We start from the raw sequence: 21,402 nt of genomic DNA, 5'->3' as shown, positions 1-21,402 counted from the left end.
TATATAAGGCAGAGGCTAGCAGCGGGGACACAGAAAACATCTTGAAAGGGGATTGGGATGGGCATGCCTACTTCTTGAGATCTATTCTCCTCCCCAAAGCATTTTCTTTTCTGGTTCAAGTTCAACTATTTATTCCATCCCCTGACTTGCATTTTACTTTTGCTCATTTTACCAACTGGAACTGGAGCTCTTAGAATTTCCAGCCACAGGGCAGCAAAGCCATTCTCCTAGCAGAACCAGACCTGGGATTTAGGCCAGTGGGAGGGGATTTTCTGCTGTCTCTGCCTTCTGTCCCTACCCTCTTCTCTTACTCCCCAGCCTCGGGCCAATTTGCAGCTTCAGCAGTCCTGAAGCCTGACAGTTCCAGCCATCTCCCTGTGTACCTCCCCCACCCGCACCCCCATGCGGGCCAGGCTAGAAGAACAGCTCCTTCCAGATTTATCTTCCTGGGCCTTGGTGCCCTTAACCTGTTTGGTGGCAGACTGGCCCTATTCACATTCAATCCTTGTTCATTCTGATTCTGCCACCAATTTCCACAGCATGGTAGATTCTTTCCACAGCGCTACCATTTTGCTCTACCTCTACGCATGCTCTCAGGGGACTTTATGGACTCTGACGTTTTCCTGGGCTTCTGTCTCCCACAGTAGATAACTTGCACCCTGAAGGTTCACATCCCACCTGTGTTCCATCAATGCTCTTGCAGCATTGGGCAGAGCCACCACACCCTGACTTAAAGAGCAGGTTCCAAGAGGCAGGCACTACTCACTCAGCATCAACACATAAAGAGTAGGGACACCTCCAGAAGCTCTGAGAGACCTCTGGCACTCCCTTATGGCTTGTCACCACAAATGTAGGGAAGATGGTATGTCCAAAGATGACGGGCTGCACGTGCTCCTGTTCTAAGGGCACAGGCTGCAGGACTGCTCCTTTCCCCTCTAGGGAGCCTTCCTGGGGAACTGGAGGAAACTAGGGGTGGTTCCTCTTGGATGTTCCAAGCCGACCTCCCTTTCTGTCTCCATGAAACTGTGCCAGTCACCCCCATGCTAAGAATGTCACCACTCTCACCCTACTTGACCTTCACCAACCCTAAGAACAAATGGCAATGATTCACCAGGGCCAAGTGTATTCCCTGTCTGCAGACCAAGGATCTCAAGATTTCAATCCCTTCCTTACCATGTCTCATTTCCCCTCCACCCCAAGAAGTAATCCATATAGAGAGGACTGCCAGATAGACCTGCATCCCTGAAGGGCTGGCTGTGACCTGCCAAAGGACTCAAGGAGTAGAGGGGTTTGGAGGAGACTTGCTGGTAGGCCTTAAGAAATAAAAAAAGATCTGCTCTGTTCAAGAATAGTATGAGAAAGACAAGAACAAGGAAGACCTTTAAGACTCCTTCCAATCCTGGCTCCATTTTTGCACTATAATTGGACGATATCAACAGAGACCTCAGTGGGGAAGGCTAGAGCTGAGGGTGGTGACCCAGTTCTGGACTGGGGGAGCGGGGAGTGTGAGGGGAGGTGGTGGTGGCTGATGGTGAGAACATGGATCCAAGCCCCTTGGAAACATTGAAAATATGGAGCCCCTTCTCTTCCTGGTCCCCGCACTATCCTTCAGACGGCCGTGCTGTGCCGAGCCGTCAAAGACCCTGTAATATCAACTCAACAATGCATGTACTACAGCTACAGCTACGGCTACCAGGACATCTACTACAGTGCATGCATTTAGTTCAGTCCCACAGATACATACAATCTAAGAACAGGCAGGGGAGGTGTGAAATGTTTTACTGGACAACAGGTGTTTTGGAGTTGTAACTAATAAAAAAAAAATCAAAAACAAAAGTGTACAAAAAAAGACATTTCTTGAGAGTTGGATATGAGTTTGTTTCTTGAACTGTTTCATCTGAACAAGCAAAAACATGCAAACCAGCTGGTACTAACAGGAAGCTGGACACTGAGAGAGGATTAATAGGTGTGGACAAACCTTCCCGCTGAGCGTGCTCAGAAGAGTGTTTGAGAGGAGGTGTGCAGATCCTAGCGTAAGAGAGGCGGGAAAGTATGCCTCAGAGACACTCTCACCGCAGCCCCAACCAAGCAAGAGAAAAGACAACAGAAATATGACTGCTCACACTCACCACCACCATCAGGAGCTCATGTTACTAGATTGGAATAAAGCTGGCAAGTATAAAGTACAGTAAGGGGTCCTGGCTGGGGCCGGGTGGGTGGGGAGAGGCGGGACGGGGTGGTACCAGGGGCTCAGAAGCTCTAAGATTGATACACGGACCCACCCATAATGTCACCCCAAACTAAAATACCCTGAATATCCAAACCACTTCCCTCACCTGTCGGGGGAGGCTTCTGTCAAACTGAATTTAGGTTTGGGTGGGACATGATGGGGCCACTGGAACTGAATGAATACGATCAAAATAAACAAACAAACTCTCGACTGAGCACAAGAAAAGATGACATTTCAAACTACCAGGTGAAGGGAAAAGAAAAGTGACCACTGATAGTGAAGTTATCTAGGAGTTGGCAGGGACCTCACCTGGTGGGGTCCCCTGAGCCCTGCTCACCTCAGGTCCTAGGGGAATTAGGAACAGGTGGGCAGGCTGGCCCAGAGGAGTTGGCTGAGGTGGGCACAGACCTCAAGGCCCCCCCGGACCTCCTACCCTGACACCATAGCCCTGACGGATCCAAGTTGCCACCCTGAGCAAAAACGAAGCTGCCTCCCACCCCACGGCCCTCAGCAAGTGCTTCTCCCCTCAGGAAGCTCCCCCTATAAGTCATAATGGAAGGAAAAAAACAAAACAAAACCCAAACGTTGGGGCTAGACAAAAATCAAAGACAAAAAAAGGGCCCTCATAGGATGATGTCTGATCCCTAAATGAAGCCTGAGAGCCCCTGGGGAGCAGAGGCCACGTTTTCTAGTGTTTGGAGTTGCCTGCCAGGTTTAGCACGGTACCAGGTTCAAGGTAGGTACTCAACAGACTCTCCCTGAATGTCTCCCTGTGTCTCCCTATAAGGGAATGCAGTTGAGTTCGTGCTGACCTGCAGTAGTTGAGGCTGCAGGAGCATCCTGGGGAGGAGCTGGGGTGAGTTAGGGCTTCAGGAGCTGGGGAAGGTGAAACTAGGCCATCAACATCCAGTGAGCCCGCTGTGGCCTGGACTGACGCACACACCCAAGTGAGTCTGTGTGGTTCTCGAAATTCAGAGCAAAGAGCTTTTGCTACTGAGAGGCCACCCACAGGTAAATAATTGGCCATCCCATCAGGCTTGGCTTCCCCATCATTTTCTAGAGGGAGTGAGGTGACAGTCCCCTTACTGGCAGAATGCGTTAAAAGAAAGAAAGGCAGAGCGCTTCCTTTCCCAAACCTGTAACCCTGTTCCAGGTCCAAAGTGGGGCTGAGGAACTAGGGTAGCCTGGCTACATACAGGCAAGTGTCTTCCTGCCTAGGCAGTGCTCCCACTATGGTGGATACAGTCTAGTCATTGCCTGGGGGCACATCTCAAGCCCCTGACACACCCTGCCCGGCAGCACTGCAGGGTTGCCCTGTAGCTTCTAGGCTGACCCCGCACCCTGTGGGGTGGGGCGGGCACCTCGGAGTTGAGGATTTACTCCTTGCGCTAACCCAGGCTGGTGTGGGCAGGTGGTCTGGGAGCACACTCCTGAATACAGTTCACTAACAGTGCAGCGATGAGTATGGCTGACCTAGAATGGGCTGGGAGAGACTTTGCTCCCGATGGAAATGGCTACAAATCAAACACCATTGATCCTGAAAAAAAAAAAAAAAAAATGTGTGGCTGGAGATGACCTTGGGGGTTAGGAGTTAGAGGGATGGGTGGGACTCCCGCCTGGCTCTGGGGGTCCATGAGAGGGTAGGGTGGCAGAAGGGGGCACAGACCGTGGGAGACGGCTCTCAGACTCATAAAAAACCCCATGCTGCCCTTTAAACTTGCCATGAAGTCAAGGAGAACGGGGTGGGGTGGGGAGAGAGGCAGGGTTAATTTTGGGTTAAAGTTTAGTTTCATAATCCAAGTTATAAAAAGAAAGAAACTGAACGGAGAAAACAACAACCAACAACACTCAAAAATCTCAAGAGTTTTCTTTTCTCTTTTCCCCAACCCCAGGCACAGGTAGGGCCGAGGCTTGTTTATAATGATACCAAAAAGCACTGAAGTTAAAAGACCAAATGGCACAGGGAGACACGAGGCAGCTGTGCACGCCGCCCCTGGGGCCCGGGGCTGGGGGGACCGAGGGACACTGGCCAGAGGGAAGGTGGGGCCTTTGGACACTGGCTGTGGTGAGCAGAAGCTCAGGACGGGGGCCCCACTCTCTGGACCTGCCTGCCAGTCTGCCCACTTGCCAGCTCTCTGGAAAACTGCCCCTCGGCAACCCCTGAGAACTCCCTAGCCCCCTCCAAACAAAACCCCAATGGGATGATTTGGGGGAGTGGATCCTTTGTAGCTTGAGGCAGTGCCAGTTTGCATGGAACGGATTTTTACTGAAGTTTTCTAATGGGCCTCACTGTGCCAAATTCTCATCACCCAGGGTGTGGGTTCTTGGCATTTGCCCTCTGGGCTCTTAATGCTCTATTTCCTGGTACCCTCACCAGCCCCCCACCCTGCCCAGCCCCACCCTCCTCAGAGCCCTGTGACATCAAACTAGGCGGTTCCCTGGGTGCTCCAGAGCCCTGTCCGTGGGGCGTGGGGGGACAGAGCTGCAAACCATGACCACTCAGTTCAGGGAGCAGGGGTGGGGAGGGAGCCCAGGGCACAGCAGAAGCCCTGCTTGCCTGGGAAGGCAGAAAGCATTTTGGGGAGAGGGACGAAAGGGACCCCGGGCATCCTGGACATGTCCCAGCTCTGGCCTGACCCCATGGTAATGCTGGGAAAGTGTTCCCATGTCACTTGAGGGGTTCCAGACCTCCAAAAGGTTGGCTTTGGAGACAGAAGGACTGGAGCAACCTCATGGGACAGAAAGCCCAATTCTCTTGGCATCTGGAGCTGAGGAGTCTGGCTAAGAAGAGTCTGGGAGGCACAGCGGCTCCAGAAACCGCAGCTTCATTCACTGAGGTCCAGGGCTGGCCCCATGGCTGCTTTCAGGGGCTCTGGGGGTTTAGCCAGACCAGCAAGCCCACCTGCCAGTGCAGCAGGGGCCCAGGGGACAGCCTAGCACTTCTCTGGCTGGCTCAGGGACCCAAGGAAGGGAGCCTGTTGAATTGGCAAAAGCCAAGGAGGGAAATGACCACAGGTACCCGAAGCTAGCTGTCAGGTGACGGGACGGTCAAAGTCAAAAAGAAACTCAGGTTGTTTTTTTTTTTCAAGGAGAGAATAATAATCTGCCTTTGGTTTGCAGTCCCATGACTGACTGACCCCACTACAAGTGCCCTGGGTGGCCAGGCCTTGCCCGTGCCTCCCTGTCCACCCCCTCCCCGGGGCTGTGGTGAGAGTGGTGTTGGACAGATGCAGCCACACAGATCCGACAGGGCCTTGACCTCCCCCTGCACACTGGGGGCATGCCTGGGAGTCGCCTGTCCCATACACCTTCCTACCTGATCCTCTTGCTGCCGCCACCGCCGCTGCTGCCACTGGTCCATAAGCCGCTGCTGGGAAGCCTGGCCAGGAGAGAGAGGAGCCTGAGTCACGGAGGAATCCTTGAAAGGGCCAGGCACAGACCTAGGTCACGGGCCACACAACCCCCGCCCTCCACACAAAGATAGGAGTGGGAAGGGATTTTCACAGGGCAGCTTTTGGGAGGGACACAGAGTAGTGGCTGTCAGGCTTCTGGAAGGCACAACATCTTAGGTGCGTTTGATTCTCACCCATTTGTCACCTCAGAAGCTGGTTCTAGAAGGCCCACAATAATAATTCAAGAATTGTAGGAGGAATTTTCTTGAGAAGCGGGGTTGAGCTCCCTGTTGACCCTGCATCGACACAGTGGCTCCCCTGGGGTTGTCTTGAGTAGAACTGAGCATGGCTGGGCTGGCCCACTGCTCCTTGCAGAGATCACGGCAGAGTGGTCAGCCCCGTGCCACAGGCAGGAGGCACTTAGGACGGCCTCTTGACAGAGCACGCACCTTGGCCGGGAGCTGGCTTAATTCCAGCTGTTCTCCAAAGGCTCTGCAGGTTAGCGTGGCCTTTTTAACTCCAGACTTTTGTCAAAACATCAAGTCAGCAGCATCACAGCCCCAGGCCCGAGGGTGAAGCATTTGGGGGTCCCAGGTGATTGCATACACATGGAGCCAGATAGGGAAGGGAGTGCGGGGCTGCAGGGGTCTATTTGGGGTGAGCCCTATGGCTTTATTTGATCTCTCAGTGTTTCAACCTCCTGAGGCACTTGTGGGAATTTAGATGTGGCTCTTCGGTCTGAGTCCCACGATCCAGATGAAGCTGGCACTGGAGGGTCTCCTAGGGGTCCCTGGAGTTCTTCTTGATCAAGGCTTATGCTATCTAAAAATGCACCGGGCAGCAAGGATGTCCCAGCAACGGGAATAATAGTCAGGAGGCCAAGGTAACCTCTTGTAGCTGCAGAATCCAGATGAAGTATGCCAAGTTCCCTCCCTTGGGCGTCTCTCAGCCACCAGCACGTGCACGCACAGCCTTGCGCTGGGACATATACAGATACACTCCCATACATATAAAGACAAACATCCTCTGCCATCCAGGCAGATGCTTGGAGGCCTGACCCCAAGACCCATTTCCAATCACTGTGGTTTTAAATGATGTGCCAGAAGCCAGCCGCAAACTCAATAAACAGCCCCCAACAGGGCTGCTCAACTACTGAGCCTTTTAAACAAGGAATTTCTACAGGACGAGAGGAAGACATGCACCGTCAAGGGCAGGGAGCAGAGGAGGGAAGAAAGCAGAGACAAAGCTCCCCCAAACAGAGCAAACTAGAAGCCCACTAAACACTAAGACTATTGTCCTAGCTACACGGTACTACTGAAGGGAAAGAAGTTCAAAGGGGAACATGCTACTCTAAAAAGGTCAGGCTAAGCTACTTAAAATGTCAATGAAAAGAGACATACTTGCATTTAAATATGGTAATAGGGCTGTTGAAGGGGGAAAAAGAAAGATCCAGGTGAAATAAATGTATGGTTGTCCCTGGCTGCAGGTCTCCAAGCTCCCATGGAGACCATGCATGGTGACTGGAGGCCCTCCCTTCCCCAGAAGGCAGCAAGGAACCCAGGGGGAGACCAAGGAAGGGACCCCCAACCAAGTCCTCTCCCCATTTCTTCCAGGCAGGATCTAGATTTCTGAAGATGAGGGTCCTGGCAGAAATTGCTGAAGAAACGTAAGGAAGAAGTCAAGTTATTTCTCTCTGTCCCAACCCCCAGGACACCCAGGCTTCTGCTGCTGTTAAGAGCAAGGCCCAGGGGATGCTGGAGGGAGAGGATGCAGGCAAGTCATTCCTTTGCACTCCTTACCATGCACTGAAAACAGCAGGTTTCCCTGGAAGCACGGAAAGACTTGGGGGAGGGGGAAAGAGGAACAAAGTGGGGGAGGGGAGCGTAGTCAATAAAAAGACTTGTTAACAAAAGGTCCATTTTCTGGAATTGAGTGCATTTTGGACAAAAAGTCTGAAAGAGGAAGAAAAAAAAAAACTTATCCAAGAAAGGAAATCCATTATCCTTAATCTCAAATAAAGGCTCCTGCAGGAGGTGGAGCATCAGACGCTGCTAAGGGCTGGAATTTCATCTCCACCCTGGAGAGGGAGGGTGTGAGAAGAGGGGCCGAAGGAGCAGGGCTGCCCGGTCTGTCCCTCACACAGCACGGGCAGCAGCTCCATAGTCGCCACCCCACTGCCTCTGTGCCCTCCATCTGAAACACCAGGGCCTTGCCAAAACCTGGTTTAGCCCCTTGGGAGCCTCCTGGTGGGGAAGGGATGGAGCTTGCACCAGCATCCTGCACAGCGGTCCTCCTGGCCCCCTTCTGCTGCTCCTTGCTATCCTCCTCCTGTTCTATTAGGCCGTCCAGCCTCACCAGTCACCCCTCACCCACCAAATATATTTTCCATATGACCTGGCAGACAGGCCCCTGATACTGAGTTCCCAGGGCCAGGCCTCTTCTTGGTGGCTGGGCTTGCGGGAGATGGGCAAGCACAGATACAAGGGGTGTGTGTGTGGGGTGTGTATGTGTTAAGTGTATGTGTGTTGGGTATGTGTTAAGTGTACATGTGTCAGGTGTGTGTGTGTAATGTGTGTTTGTTGGGTGTATGTGTGTTGGGTGTATGTGGATGTGTGTGACTGTATGTATTGGATGTGTGTTGAATGTGTTGTGTACACGTGTTGGGTGTATGGATGTGTGTGTTGAGTACATGTGTGTTATGTGTTGTGTATATGTGTTGGGTGTATGTGGATGTGTGTTGAGTGTATGTATGTGTTGTGTGTGTGTGTTGTTTGTTGAGTGTATGTATTGTGTACATGTGTTGGGTGTATGTGGATGTGTGTGTTGAGCGTATGCATGTATTGGGTGTGTGTGTTGTGTGTTTGTATTGTGTACATGTGTTGGGTGTATGTGGATGTCTGTGTTGAGTGTATGTATTGGGTGTGTGTGTTGTGTGTTGAGTGTATGTATTGTGTACATGTGTTGGGTGTATGTGGATGTGTGTGTTGAGTGTATGTATTGGGTGTGTTGTGTGTTGAGTGTATGTATTGTGTACATGTGTTGGGTGTATGTGGATGTGTGTGTTGAGTGTATGTATTGGGTGTGTTGTGTGTTGAGTGTATGTATGTGTACATGTGTTGGGTGTATGTGGATGTGTGTGTGTTGAGTGTATGTATTGTGTACATGTGTTGGGTGTATGTGGATGTGTGTGTTGAGTGTATGTATGGTGTGTGTGTTGTGTTGAGTACATGTGTGTTGTGCATGTGTTGGGTGGACTAGGGGCACTCCCGCTGGGGCTGCCAGAGGCCAAAGAAACATCCTGGTGGCCTGAGCCTAAGGCTGTGGTGACGGAGGGCACAGGCTGTCTCCAGGACAGGCCCTTCACAGGACACAGGAGGGGCCTGAGGACCAGGAGGCCCCTGGTAGAAACAACCCTCTGGGGCTGGACTTGCGAGGGCTGGGAAATGCAGGGGAGAGACGCCTGGCAGAGTGGCCTTGTGGCACTGCCTTCAGCATTTCTCCCCAGGCCCTGAGGAGGCAGGGGTCATCTGCGGCAGGCTACTTCCTTGGGAAACCAGGGGCTGGGTTATCAAGGAGGGGACTGCCTCAGCAGAGAGTGCTGGGGGGAAGACTGCAGGGAACCAGGCAGGTGGTCTGGCAGGGCTCAAGGCTTCTTCATAGGGCCTCGGGCCAAGCAAAGCTGTGGCAGAGCTCCTTGGTCCATGGGTGCCCACAGATGCCCAGCACCCCACTGCCCAGAGTGGGAAATGATCACCCCTCCACTGCTGGAAATGTGGTGGTGGGGGGGTCCCTCCTCAACATAGCTTCCCTGGCCAATGTGTGAAGGGGCCACCAGACTCCTCCCCCTGAGGCAGGGCAGCACAGCAAACAGCAGAGCACGCAGACCTGGAGCCTGTCTGGGTTCGATGTCTGGCTCAGCCACTTACTAGCTGTGTGACTTTGGGCAAGGTGCTTACGCTCTCTTTGCCTTGATGTCCCCAACTGTAAAGGAGATGACCATTTTAGTGCAGGATTAATATATGCAAAGTGCTTAGATGAATGCCTGGCAGTGAGTTAGCTTAATTAGTGAGAGCTAGGCCAGGCGCGGTGGCTCATGCCTGTAACCCCAGCACTTTGGGAGGCCAAGGTGGGCAGATAATTTGAGGCCAGGAGATCAAGACCAGCCTAGCCAACATGATAAAAACCTGTTACTACCAAAAATAAATAAATAAATAAATAAAAATAAAAAATAAAAAACACAAAAATTAGCCAGGCATGGTGGCACACGCTTGTAATCCCATCTTCTTGGGAGGCTGAGGCACGAGAATCACTTGAACCTGGGAGGTGGAGGTTGCAGTGAGCCGAGACTGCACCACTGCACTCCAGCCTGGGTGAGAGAGCAAGACTCTGTCTCAAACAAACAAACAAACAAACAACAAACAAACACTCTTTGGCTGGGTGCAGTGGCTCACACCTGTAATCCTAGCACTTTGGGAGGCTGAGGCAGGAGGATCACCTGAAGTCGGGTGTTCAAGACCAGCCTGGCCAACATAGTGAAACCCTGTCTCTACTAAAAATACAAAAATTAGCCGGGTGTGGTGGCGCATGTCTGTTCCAGCTACTTGGGAGGCGGAGACACGAGAATTGCTTGAACCTGGGAGGCAGAGGTTGCAGTGAGCTAAGATCGCATCACTGCACTCCAGCCTGGGCGACAGAGTGAGACTCTGTCTCAAAGAAAAAAAAAAGAAAAAAAAAGTTGGTGACAGCTGCCATTGTGATGAGGCCTACCAGGTCTCTGTCCAGCCATCAGCCCTGTCTTCAAGACAGGACTCTTCTCCAGGCAGGGGTGTTCCACTGTCTCCAAGGTAGGAGCCATGGTCAGCTGGTAGTAAGCACACAGGGGGCCTGAATTTCTTTCTTTCTCCTTTACTTTTTTTTTAAGACAGAGTCTCACTCTGATGTTCAGGCTGGAGTGCAGTGGTGCAATCGTGGCTTGCTGCAACCTCTGCCTCCAGGGTTCAAGCAATTCTCATGTCTCAGCCTCCCGAGTAGCTGGGATGACAGGTGTGTGCCACCACTCCTGGCTATTTTTTTTTTTTTTTTGTATTTTTAGTAGAGTCGAGGTTTCACCATGTTGGCCAGGCTGGTCTTGAACTCCTGACCTCAGGTGATCTGCCCACCTTGGCCTCCCAAAATGCTAGGATTACAGGTGTGAGCCATCGTGCCGGGCCTGAATTTCTTATTGATTACAGTGGTCTGGTATCCTTCATAATATTCCAACTTCATAGCATAATTTTAATGGAGCTAACGTAGCTCAAAATTAGAATACACATTCTGTTTAGCTCTAACAATGACAACTGGGCCAAGGGGTCAGGCATGACCCTAGTGGCTTAATACCTACCATATGTTAGTAAATCCAGCAGAAAAGAGAAAATCATTTTGCTGATCAAATCTCAGAGGGTCTGAGAGCTATAGGTTGACCACCTGGAACTTAGGTACTAGGAATGTGTTATGCCCCTCCTGTTTGGGAACCTTATATTCAAAAAGAGGATGCCTGGGTAAAAAAGAAAGAAGCACTAATGGTGGAATTCCAGGCATGAACAGGGGCCACGGCTTGTAGGAACCGTCATGTTTAATGTGAGTCAGACTCGAAGACTCATTCTTGCTAGAATGGAGTTCCTCTGCCCTTCGAGTGGGATAACAGAAGAATCACCCGGCTTGGCCTCAAAGCCCAGCCTTCAGCCCTGGCTGTCCCTGCTTTGCTGTGCAATTGGACATGACACTTCACTTTTTTGGGCCCTATGTAACTTTTCTCTGTTGCAAGGAGGTTGGGCAAGACGACCTCTAAAGTCTCTTCATCTCAGACCCTGCTTGAGCTTGTCTGCGGGGAGGAGGATGATAAACCCAACTCCTCTGAGGTTGATGCTAACGCAGCTCTGGGGTTAGTGACTCATCTAAGTGAAAGATGTCACCAACCTGCTGACAGTGGATGAGACACTTTGCTGGACTTTTTGGAGTTGTGATGATCTAGTGCAAATTAGAAGTCAATGGTACTTTTGGGTTTTGGGGATTTTTTGAGGATGATATGATGCCACACTTACTTTTTATTGCTTCTCTGGCACTTACCAGCTTCTTCCTTACCTAAGCACAGTTATTTTTGTGTGTATATCTTATTTCTCTTGCTGGGTGACCAACTCTTCTAGGGCAGGGACTCAGTCACATGTCCCACTTAGGACCTAGCCCAGAGTCTTCCCCACAGAAGACTGTCAATGAGCATCAGTTGATGATGGTCAGGATGCTCTGATACCGTGGATGAGGGTATGGGCTGGGAGTCACTGCTCTGGGTAAACTGCAGCTGAAAGGCAACACTACCTACAAGAAGCAGCCTCCCTAGTCCCACGATCCTCCACCCCAGTGGGGGCACAAGCAACACCCCTGGAGGGGTCCGGGGCATGATTCATCCAGCAGATGGGACACAGCTATGACAAATGGGAGCGCCCTGCTCTGTATGGGTGCTGATTTTCAACCCTGGTTGCACACTGGACCCACCTGGGAAGCTTTAACAAATGCAGACTTTTAGGTCCCACCCCTGCGATTCTGATTACTTGGTCTGCCGAGCAGTCTCGGCACTGGGTAAAAGCTTCCCAGGGCCAGGTGTGGTGTCTCATGCCTTTGGGAGGCTGAGGCGGGAGGACTACCTGAGGTCAGGAGTCCTGACCAGCCTGGCCAACCTGGTGAAACCCTGTCTCTACTAAAAATTAAAAAAAAAAGCTAGCCAGGCGTGGTGGTGGGCACCTTTAATCCCAGCTGCTCAGGAGACTGAGGCACGACAATCACTTGAACCCAGGAGGCGGAGGTTGCAGTGAGCCAACGTTGTGCCACTAGACTCCAGCCTGGGTGACAGAGCCAGATTCTGTCTCAAAAAAAAACCACAAAAAACAAAAACCAAAAAAACTTCCCAGATGACCCCAGTGTACAGCCCAAGGTTGTAAAAAAGTAAATTTGTGGCACACATCTTCAGTCTGCCAGTCCCTCCACTTTGCAGAAGCAAAGGGGCTCCTGAGAATACAGGGGTGGCGCTAACTCTTGTGGCTGGTCCCCTGTGAGAGCCAATGCGATGTCTCCACTCAGTGCAGTGGTCTCAGTCCAGCCTGGAGGAGCTTTAACCCTGGCCCCAACCCTGCCCACAGAATCGGGTGGGACACGGGTCTCTGTGTCTTTTAAAGGCCTTCCAGATGATTCTGATGCACAGTGTAGGCAGAGAACCCTTGATTTAGAGAAAGCTTTGGGGTCTTCGTTTTTAGTTACCACTGAAAGCATACTGCCCTCTGTCCCATGGGCTGGGGAGTATTACGTCATGAACCCTTTTCTTTGCCTCCTCTCCCCTTCTTGGTCTGAGAAGATACTGGTCTGGGAGTGGACTGCCTGGGGTATGGTTCTGACCCAGTTGCTACTTATTTCTGTGACCTTGGATGAGTCAGTGGCCTCTCTGTGCCTCTCTCAAAGGAGGAGATGAGAGAATTCTGAGGCTCCTTCTGGCTCCAATAGGTGTGATTAAGGGGAATCTTTATAAAAGACTCTCTCGTAATATGCATCACTGGCCCCGAATGGTCCATTATGAAACAATTTTTCCTATGTTGTGCTTACTTAAAGCACTCTCCACCCCCTTCCCCAGCACGCCTGCATCTCTCCAGCAGCAATTTCTATAGATGGTTCAAACGTTCTTGGCTAAACCCAATGTTGCTTCACCGAATCCAAACACTAAAAAATAAGCAACCAAAAGAAGAAACTGTCACCCAGAATGTAGGAAACATGTCCTATGAGAGTTTGGAAACACCGCCATCTGTCATCCTGGCTGGCCCAGGATGCTCCCACCTCCTGGGCAGACCAGCCTGATGCGACAGGGCTGGTTCTTTTCAAGGAAATCCACAGCCCTGACTTCTGTGCAGAGAAAGACAGTGGCTGGAGGCTGCAAAGGGGCAAGAGTGGAAAAAAGGTGGATGGCACATGTTTGGAGTGGGAGGACCAAGGGACTCAGATCAGAAGAGAGGGGTGCAGAGAGGACGAACAATTGATAACCAAAGGGACACACTTACATGATCAGATTGTCACATTTTGATTTGAAGGAAGATGTATTTCCATTTGGAAAAAAAAAAAAAAAAACTTACCCTGGCGTCCTTGGCATTTAAAATAGGAATCTGTTTTAAACACATATTTTTGGGAGAAAGCCTGACATTCCCAAGGGTACCAACACATCACTCCCATGGGGACCCCTAGACAGAGAAGGTTGCGGCTGCTGGTTGGCGAAGGGGGTGCTGGGGAGTGAGTGTATGGCCTAGAAATGCCTCGCCCTCAGCTGCAGCTGGGAAAATGACAGGCACGTGGAACCTGTCATCTGTCCCTCTGGAGAGGGGCCAAATGCGAAGGCCAGGCCTGTCTGCTGGGAAGGGTGAGAGGTTGGCGGCTCAGGTTGGTCCTGTTGCCTAAAGGAGAGAGGTCCTGCAGTCAAGAGCCCTAAGGGTGTTAGTTCCTAAAACACAGGGATGGCACAAAAGTGCCCCAGATAATGTTTAATACAGTTGCTGTTTAGCTTAATTTTAAAAAAGATATGGATGTAACTCTTCAGACGGATAGGACTATAAGGAAGGTGCATCGCAATGTCAAACCTTCGTTGAAGTTTCAGAAAGTGTTTCTGTCAGGACACCTCTGACCGGGTGAATGGGTTTGTGGAAGCATAAAATAGAAGTTAGGCAGCACCCTTGGGAAGCAACAAAGAAATTCTCAGAAGAGGCAAGTGCGGAACCAGGGGGCCCAGCCAGGAGCTGTAATATGCATCACTGGCCCCGAATGGTCCATTATGAAACAGAGAAGGTGTGTGTCTGTCCGCAGGTTCCCTGCAACTGGGAAGCACTCAGGAAACACAGTGGAGCACCTGTCCCACCCCACTGACCCAGCAGAGGACCAGGAATAGGGAGAGACCCTTCCCCGCCCGCCCACAGCAGGGCCCTTCGCAACACTGGATCTTGTTTTTGGCAAACAGATTCTGCAGCTCGAGAATAGGCTTTGGTCTCAATCTCAGCCTCTCTCCACAACAGAACGTGGTGTCTTGGGCTGCGGAGGGAGAGCTCACGCCCGCCCCCAGTCTCTCTGAGAGGGGGCATTTTCATCCCACCCGTAGGGGGTGTTCCAGGCCCACAGCCGAATTCCACGGAAATTCCTCCTGCCTCCCCTCTTCCAGCAGGGTACCTTTTCAACCTGGGCTGCACCCAGAAATCCCCTGTGGAGCTTGAAAAATACAACCTGGGCCCTACCTCCAGAGATTCTGATATAATCTGTCTGTGGTGCAACCAGGGCAACAGAAACTGCCAAAGCTCTCCTGGGGATTCCCACTTGCAGCTGGAGCTCAGAACCCTGCAGTAGGTAGTCTGTGTCCTGCGACTCTCTCAGGGGGCAGGAAGCAGAAAGCTCTATCTGGGGGCTTCTGGCCCAGTATCCTTCTCCCTGGGCCCGTTCTACCCCTGAATCACTCCCCAAAGAGGGCTGGGGCCTAGCATTCAGTACCTGCACTCACCCAGAACTTCCGCAATGAGCTGCAGCAGAACTGATAACTCAAGACCCATTCTCAGCCCTGTGCCCTCCCAGTGAATACTGAGTGCCTGCTGCAGGCCAAGCTCAGTTCTAAGCACTGGAATCATAGCAGTGAACAACACACAGGCTCTGCCCTCATGGAGCTTAGATTTGCTAGCTGTGGACAGCAAAGGGGCTCTATTTATAGGACTGGGGTCCCAGGACAGGCTGCACACCGATCAACTGCTCAAGGAGATACAACTGGCTAATGGTAAGCTGGGCCTGGGCTAAAGGAGGCCGTGGCTAACTCTTCCAGGAAGAAGGTGGGGGACCTGTGCTTTGGACCCCTCTAGCTTGGAAACAGGCATTGGCTGTGTCTGCTCTAGGGTCTTCTAGCTGAGCTCCAGGACCTGGGCGTGGCCACACCAAATGCCACTTGAAGATAGAGACAGCACTCAGAAGACTCAGTCCTCAAAGATGGGAGTGTAGGAGTGGCCATTCCAATGAATCCTTTTCTCCAAGATCAAGTGGCAAGAGAGAAAGAAAATGGAGGTATTGCCATAGCTATGATCTTGACCTACCCCCAAAAGGTCTCATCACTTTGACTCAATTCAGTTAAAAAAAAACTACTGAGCTGGGCCCTGGACACATGACCAAGACACAGGTAATTCTTTCTAGTTACTACCCATTGATGTGGAGGCAGGGGACAGATCCCTGACTTCAGAGGCCCTAGAGAGTTCCAGCTTCAGGCATCATTGGCCTGACCATCCAGGGCCTTGGGGATGATGTGCATTTTGCTGCAGTGCTGGCCAGACAGCTAGCATCAGGAATGGCTGACACATTACAAGGGCTCTGATGCCGGCCCCCAGCCCCACAAGGACACTTGGTTCAGCGTCGCTCTCTGGCCAGCAGGACTTCAAGGGAGAGAATGTCCACATGGAGTTCATTCCAAAGCCAGCCCTTGCTACCCTGTGCCAGCAGCCTGTGGCTCCTCAATAGGCCAGGGACACCTACTTCCCCACAGAACAAACATCTGTCTGCCTGTCTTTCTGAGACCCAGACTGAGACCTTCAAAGTGAAGGGATTCTAGCTTCAAAAGAGGCATCAACAAACTATCTTGAGAGTTTTTCCTCCCAATCACACCCTCCTCTTCCCTAACTTCTCATAACAACGGCAATTTCTGCTTTTGAGCCACTCTCTCATCTACCACCAATGGGTGTCAGGACAAACTACGAATGTTCTGACCATTGATCCTTCCAGTTCCCTGTTCCGATGCTTTTTACACTTCTCCCTGTACCCAAAACTTCAGACACCCACCTGCCAGAGAGAGTCACAGTTTTGCTTCCTTCCAACAGGGTCTCTTGCTGAGACTCTGAAATCTTACACTCTCTTTGGGTTCCTTCTCCATGCCTGCTTTCTCCCCAGCTTCATATCATATGGGCTTTTTCAATGAATCCACCACAGCAGGATCCTAAACCCCAATCCAGTGGCCCTCACCTCTGCCGACCAGGACAGCAAACGCTCAAGTCTTGAGTGCTCCGACTTTTTTTTGCTGAAAAACTCCAGGTTTCCTACTTTGGCCCCATCACTAGCTCAGTGAGTAGATGAACATCTGTGATCTTAAATTCCCTCCCCTCGATGCTCCACCACTTTTGCCTCCTGATGACGAAGTTTCAGATGCTGAAGGGCAGACACTGCCATGCTGGGCACCAACCCTTTTACTGGTAGACTGTGGAGCAGTCAGGGAGTCTCAGGGGAGAGCCCAGCATCGGGGGGAGGCACTTTGGCTCAGGGCAGCAGCCATTTACCAGCTAGTACAGAAATATCTAAAAATGTCAACAGCCAGTAGTTTATACCACCACACTCTAGCCCTTGTTGAAAAGGTGGATGGGAGGACGGCCTTCTCTATTCCTTACTTTCCTCACCTGTAAAATGAAGAGCTTGGCTTTGATGATGAGAAAATAGTCATTACACTAATGATAACACAATAGCAGCCACCATCTGAGCACTTTTCATGGCCACAGAGTGTCCCTGCATCATCTCAGTGAGTCCTTGCTACAACACTACAAGGAAGACATTGCTATTCCCATTTAATAGATGAAGAATTCTAGGTCCAGAGAGGTTAAATAAAATAGTACACAACGGTGGTTAAAATCCCATTCCCCACACTTACTAGTTGTTGGACCCAAGACAAGTTACGTAACTTCCCTCTCTGCCTCCTTTTCCTGCTCTGTAAAACCCAGTTAATGATACCTCCTCCTAGGGCCGTAGTGAAGATCAGTGATTCAGTGAGATGATGGCGTTGGGCGCTCAGCACGGTTATCTGTTGCTTGGTAAGTGGAATAATAACATTTATTTCTATTTTTATTATTATTGCCCAAGGTAATAACTGTAGCGGAGCTGAGAAGTCCCTTTGGTGCCTTCCTATTCTAAAATCCTATTAATTTACATGGCATTTTGCATCCAAAGGGCTTTAATAGATAACATTGATAATTCGCTTGTGAGTGATGGGGTATGTCTTATCTGAAGTGCAAGCTTAACTCTGGTGGGTTACTCTGACAGCAGGAGGCAAGAGCTTGTGGAGGGCCAGGGAGAAGCAGCTGGGGTGGCCATCGCCCTGTGAGGTGGTCACCACAGGCATGAATGTGGAGCCTGGAGCCCCAGTGCTTGTGCTGGTCAGCTGGACTGATGGTTCCCAGTGCCCTCCTGCCCTGATGTGCTGCCCTCGAAACAGGGTCTTGTCCAGCTCCCCCCACCTCCTCTAGGAGGGGCTGGACCAGAGGAGCCTTCCTGGGTCCTTCCGCCAGAGTGGAATCCTGTTTGCTGCTCTGTTCCCAATGAGCAGGCAGAGGCCCACCTCTCATTCACCACTGTGTCCCCCGCATCCAGGGCAGGGCCTGTGACATAGTGCTTGGTGACTATATGCTAAACACCTAAAGGAAGGATGGAGAGATGGATGGGTGGAGGAGGCAGGACAGACACAGGGGGATGGGGAGAGGCGCTCCTGGCCTTACCTGAATCCCAGCACCTTCAAAGCTGGTCCTGGGGTTCAGGAGAAAGCCCGTAGAATCCCTAAGCACGTACCACTAAGGGAACTGTGAGGCTGGCCTCAGACCTTTCCCTGCAAAACCAGGAGTGCCCTGGGGGCAGCCAAGCACCTGCCCAGACTCAGGGTGGGGCAGCAGGGCCTCAGTGGAAGGAACAGGAGGCTAAACTTGCCTCTCCCTTTCCCACCTCAAAGGCAGCCAGCCCTGGCCAGCTGGCATCCAGAGCCCACTGGGGCTGCACAGCCATATGCATAAAGGCCCCAGCAGGGGAACAGCCTTCTATGGCACAGGTGGGGTCAGCATCCCTGGCTCACAAAGCATGTGTCCGGGATTCCCTGGGTCTGAGAAGAGTGGCACTGGCTTCCCAATGCCAAAACCTGTTGTCCAGCTGTCTCAGCCCAAGTACTAGGACAGTCTCTGCCCAGAAGGGGAATCCATGGAGGCAGGAATGCGAGGGAGGGAAGACACATCATGCGTTTGGGCTTCCTGCTGGCCCTCGAGGTGGAATACCCTCCCTCATCATCTGCCTGGCGAACTTCTGTGTGTGCTCCAAAACTCGGCTCGGATGTTGCCCGCTATGGTCTGAATGTTTATGTCCCTGCCAAAATTTATATGTTGACATCCTCGCTCTCAAGGTGATGATATTAGGAGGTGGGGCCTTTGGAAGGTGATTAGGTCATGAGGGTGGAGTCCTCATGATCGGGATTAGCGCCCTTATAAAAGAGACCCCAGAGAGCTGGCCACCTCTTTGACCATGTAAGGTCAGAGCAAGAAAATGGCAGTCTACGAACCAGGAAGTAGTCCTCACCAGATGTCCAATCTGCTGGTACCTTGATCTTAGACTTCCCAGCCTCCAGAACTGTGAGAAATATAACTTTATGTTTTCTTTTTTTGAGACAGGGTCTCATTCTGTCACCCAGGCTGGAATGCAGTGGCACAATCACAGCTCACTATAACCCTGAACTTCTGGGGTCAAGTGATCCTTCCGCCTCAGCCTCCCAAGTAGCTGGGATTTCAGGTGTGTGCCCCCGTGCCTGGCTAATTTTTTAAATATTTTGTTGAGACACAGTCTCGCTATGTTGCCCAGGCTGGTCTCAAACTCCTGGCCTCAAGCAATCCTCCCACCTTGGCCTCCCAATGTGTTGGGATCACAGGAGTGAGCCACTGTGCCTGGCCAATTTATGTTGTTTATAAGCAACTCAGTCTATGGTGTTCTATTACAGTCACCAGAATGGACTAAGTTTTTGCCCCTTCCTGAAGGCTGTCCGGCAGAGTCAACGGCTCCCTCTGTACCCTGTGCAGCTGCTCCAATCACTCAGGAACACATCTGGCCGCACGTGGGACGCTCCTTCAGGCTCTGAATTCCTTGCACCCTTGCTCAGCAACTTGTGCCCCAGGAGGCCCTGTCTCGGGTCGGGTGCTGATGACTGTCTCCAGCTCTCTGCAGAGAATGTGCCTTTGCCCCAGCTGAAGAGACAGAGAGCAGAGGCAGTGACCCAGCTGGCTGGGGTCTCTCAGGGGCAGGGGATACAAGCTGACCTGGGGTCTGCAAAAAAGTCTCTGTGCAGGATTCCTTTCAGCCTGGAGAGGAGGGGGTGGGGGACACATCTTTGCCTTCTGCTTTGTCCTTGGCTGCCAGAAGGCACCAGCTACCCGAACCTCAGGCCTGGCACTGCCCTTTGCCTAGAATTTCACATGCTGAGTAATTTTCTGTTTTTCGTTGTTGCTTTGTTTTTTAAGTTGCAGCCTTTCACTTGTTTTTGCTGATGGAAATGAAAACTGAAGGGCTTGAAGAAAGGTGATTAAGTTTCTGCTAGCAGACTTAATGGGGACTTTATAAGGCTGGTGGTACAGAGACCTAAGCAGGTGGGGAGTGGAGGAAAATGAGATCTGGTGGGCACGGGGCCTCAGTCCACAGAGGACGAGGTGTAGGGTCACCTGCAGCCTCCGTCACTGTAGCTGCTGCCATCCTGCCATAGCTAGTGGGGCCCTCTGCTCCTTGGGCCGGGCTGCCCTCCTTGGTCATGACACTAACCTTTTCTAAAGCACTAGATCATTCTCGGTGCCACTAACTCTCTCAACAACCTGTGAGGAAGGATCAATAGCCCGATTTGATAGATGGGGAAACCGAGGCCTAGAGCTGGCCTTATTTTCCTGGCAAGCTAAGGGCAAGAACTCAGTATCCTGGCTTCCTGCCTGAGGACACGGGGCTCTGGGCTTTGCCATGGGGAGCCGAGCGCTCACTTAGTCACATTTCCCTTTATTTATGCAGAGGAGCTTCAAGAGGCACAGAAAGCTGATCGAAAGTGAAACCCACAATTCTCGTCAATTCAGATTGCTCCAATTCATTTCTGCAAACGTTTATTAAGTGCCTATTAGGCACCGTGCTCTGCTTTCATCTGGGAATAGAGTCAACTCCTGATTTTCCACGCCGAGGGAGGAACGTGGCAACATATCCACAGCCCCGACGAGCCTCGTACCGCGGCCGGTCTGGGTTTGGGGTGTGCCACCGAATTTTACTTCTCTGTCTTCTTTTAAAGCAGCAGACATGCTTTCCTGACTGAGCTTGCCTTTAATATTCAAACGAGAGGATAAGCCCCAAGTATACATAGGGACGGACAGGTGGCGCAGGGGTGGGCTGGCCATGAGGGAGCTGGCTTGTGATTCGAAATCTGGCTGTGGATCTAATCGGGGAAAGGGTAATCCCTAGAGACGAGGCTGGAGGGCTGAAGGGATGTTCAGATTAGAGGGCTGGTGATGAGACAGATGTGTGGGGGCTGCTGCGTCAGGAGGGCTTTTCTTGACAGGGAGCATTTCTGTTTACAGTGCTGCAATATTTAGCTGGGGTCCTTGGACGCATGAGTCCATGCTTATGGCAGCCTACCTGGGAAACCGACTGGCCCGTCTTGATATTTCAAGATCTGTTTCCCTACTAGCAAGAAACCAGCCATTGCTCACTGGTTGGGCTCCATTCTGGAAGCCAACCAGAAGCACTGCACCAGGCAGAGCCTGAGGGTCTGTCAGGGGTCCCATTGAGGGCATTTCTGGGGCAGGAGATGAGGAAAGAGCCCCTTAAAAACTTAAGCAGGAGGAAAGAGGGAGTTTCAACTTACAGGAAAATGAGGGGCCATCCAGGCAAGCCTGGAATCGCCTCCGCAGACAAGATTACAGAGCCTGGGGAGGGGGG

The 21,402-nt window shown here is 51.6% G+C and overlaps 1 protein-coding gene across 3 annotated transcripts in view; it reads right to left on the bottom strand.

Moving 5' to 3' along the window:
• Window positions 1–21,402, bottom strand: part of MSI2 (musashi RNA binding protein 2) — a 429,839-nt gene that overhangs the window by 27,129 nt on the left and 381,308 nt on the right. For 2 of the 3 annotated variants that reach the window (XM_030827590.1, XM_030827589.1), the window contains exon 11: window positions 5,547–5,609. In XM_030827590.1, coding sequence (XP_030683450.1) covers window positions 5,547–5,609 — 63 coding nt within the window. Of the gene's footprint in view, window positions 1–1,978; window positions 2,029–5,546; window positions 5,610–21,402 lie in introns of all 3 variants that reach the window. The other variant, XR_004033315.1, reaches the window with a different exon arrangement.

This window comes from Nomascus leucogenys, chromosome 14 (genome assembly GCF_006542625.1).
Source record: "Nomascus leucogenys isolate Asia chromosome 14, Asia_NLE_v1, whole genome shotgun sequence".
Classification (NCBI taxonomy): Eukaryota; Metazoa; Chordata; class Mammalia; order Primates; family Hylobatidae; genus Nomascus; species Nomascus leucogenys.
Note: the sequence above shows the minus strand (reverse complement) of the source record. Positions and strands in the feature narration are given on the sequence as shown.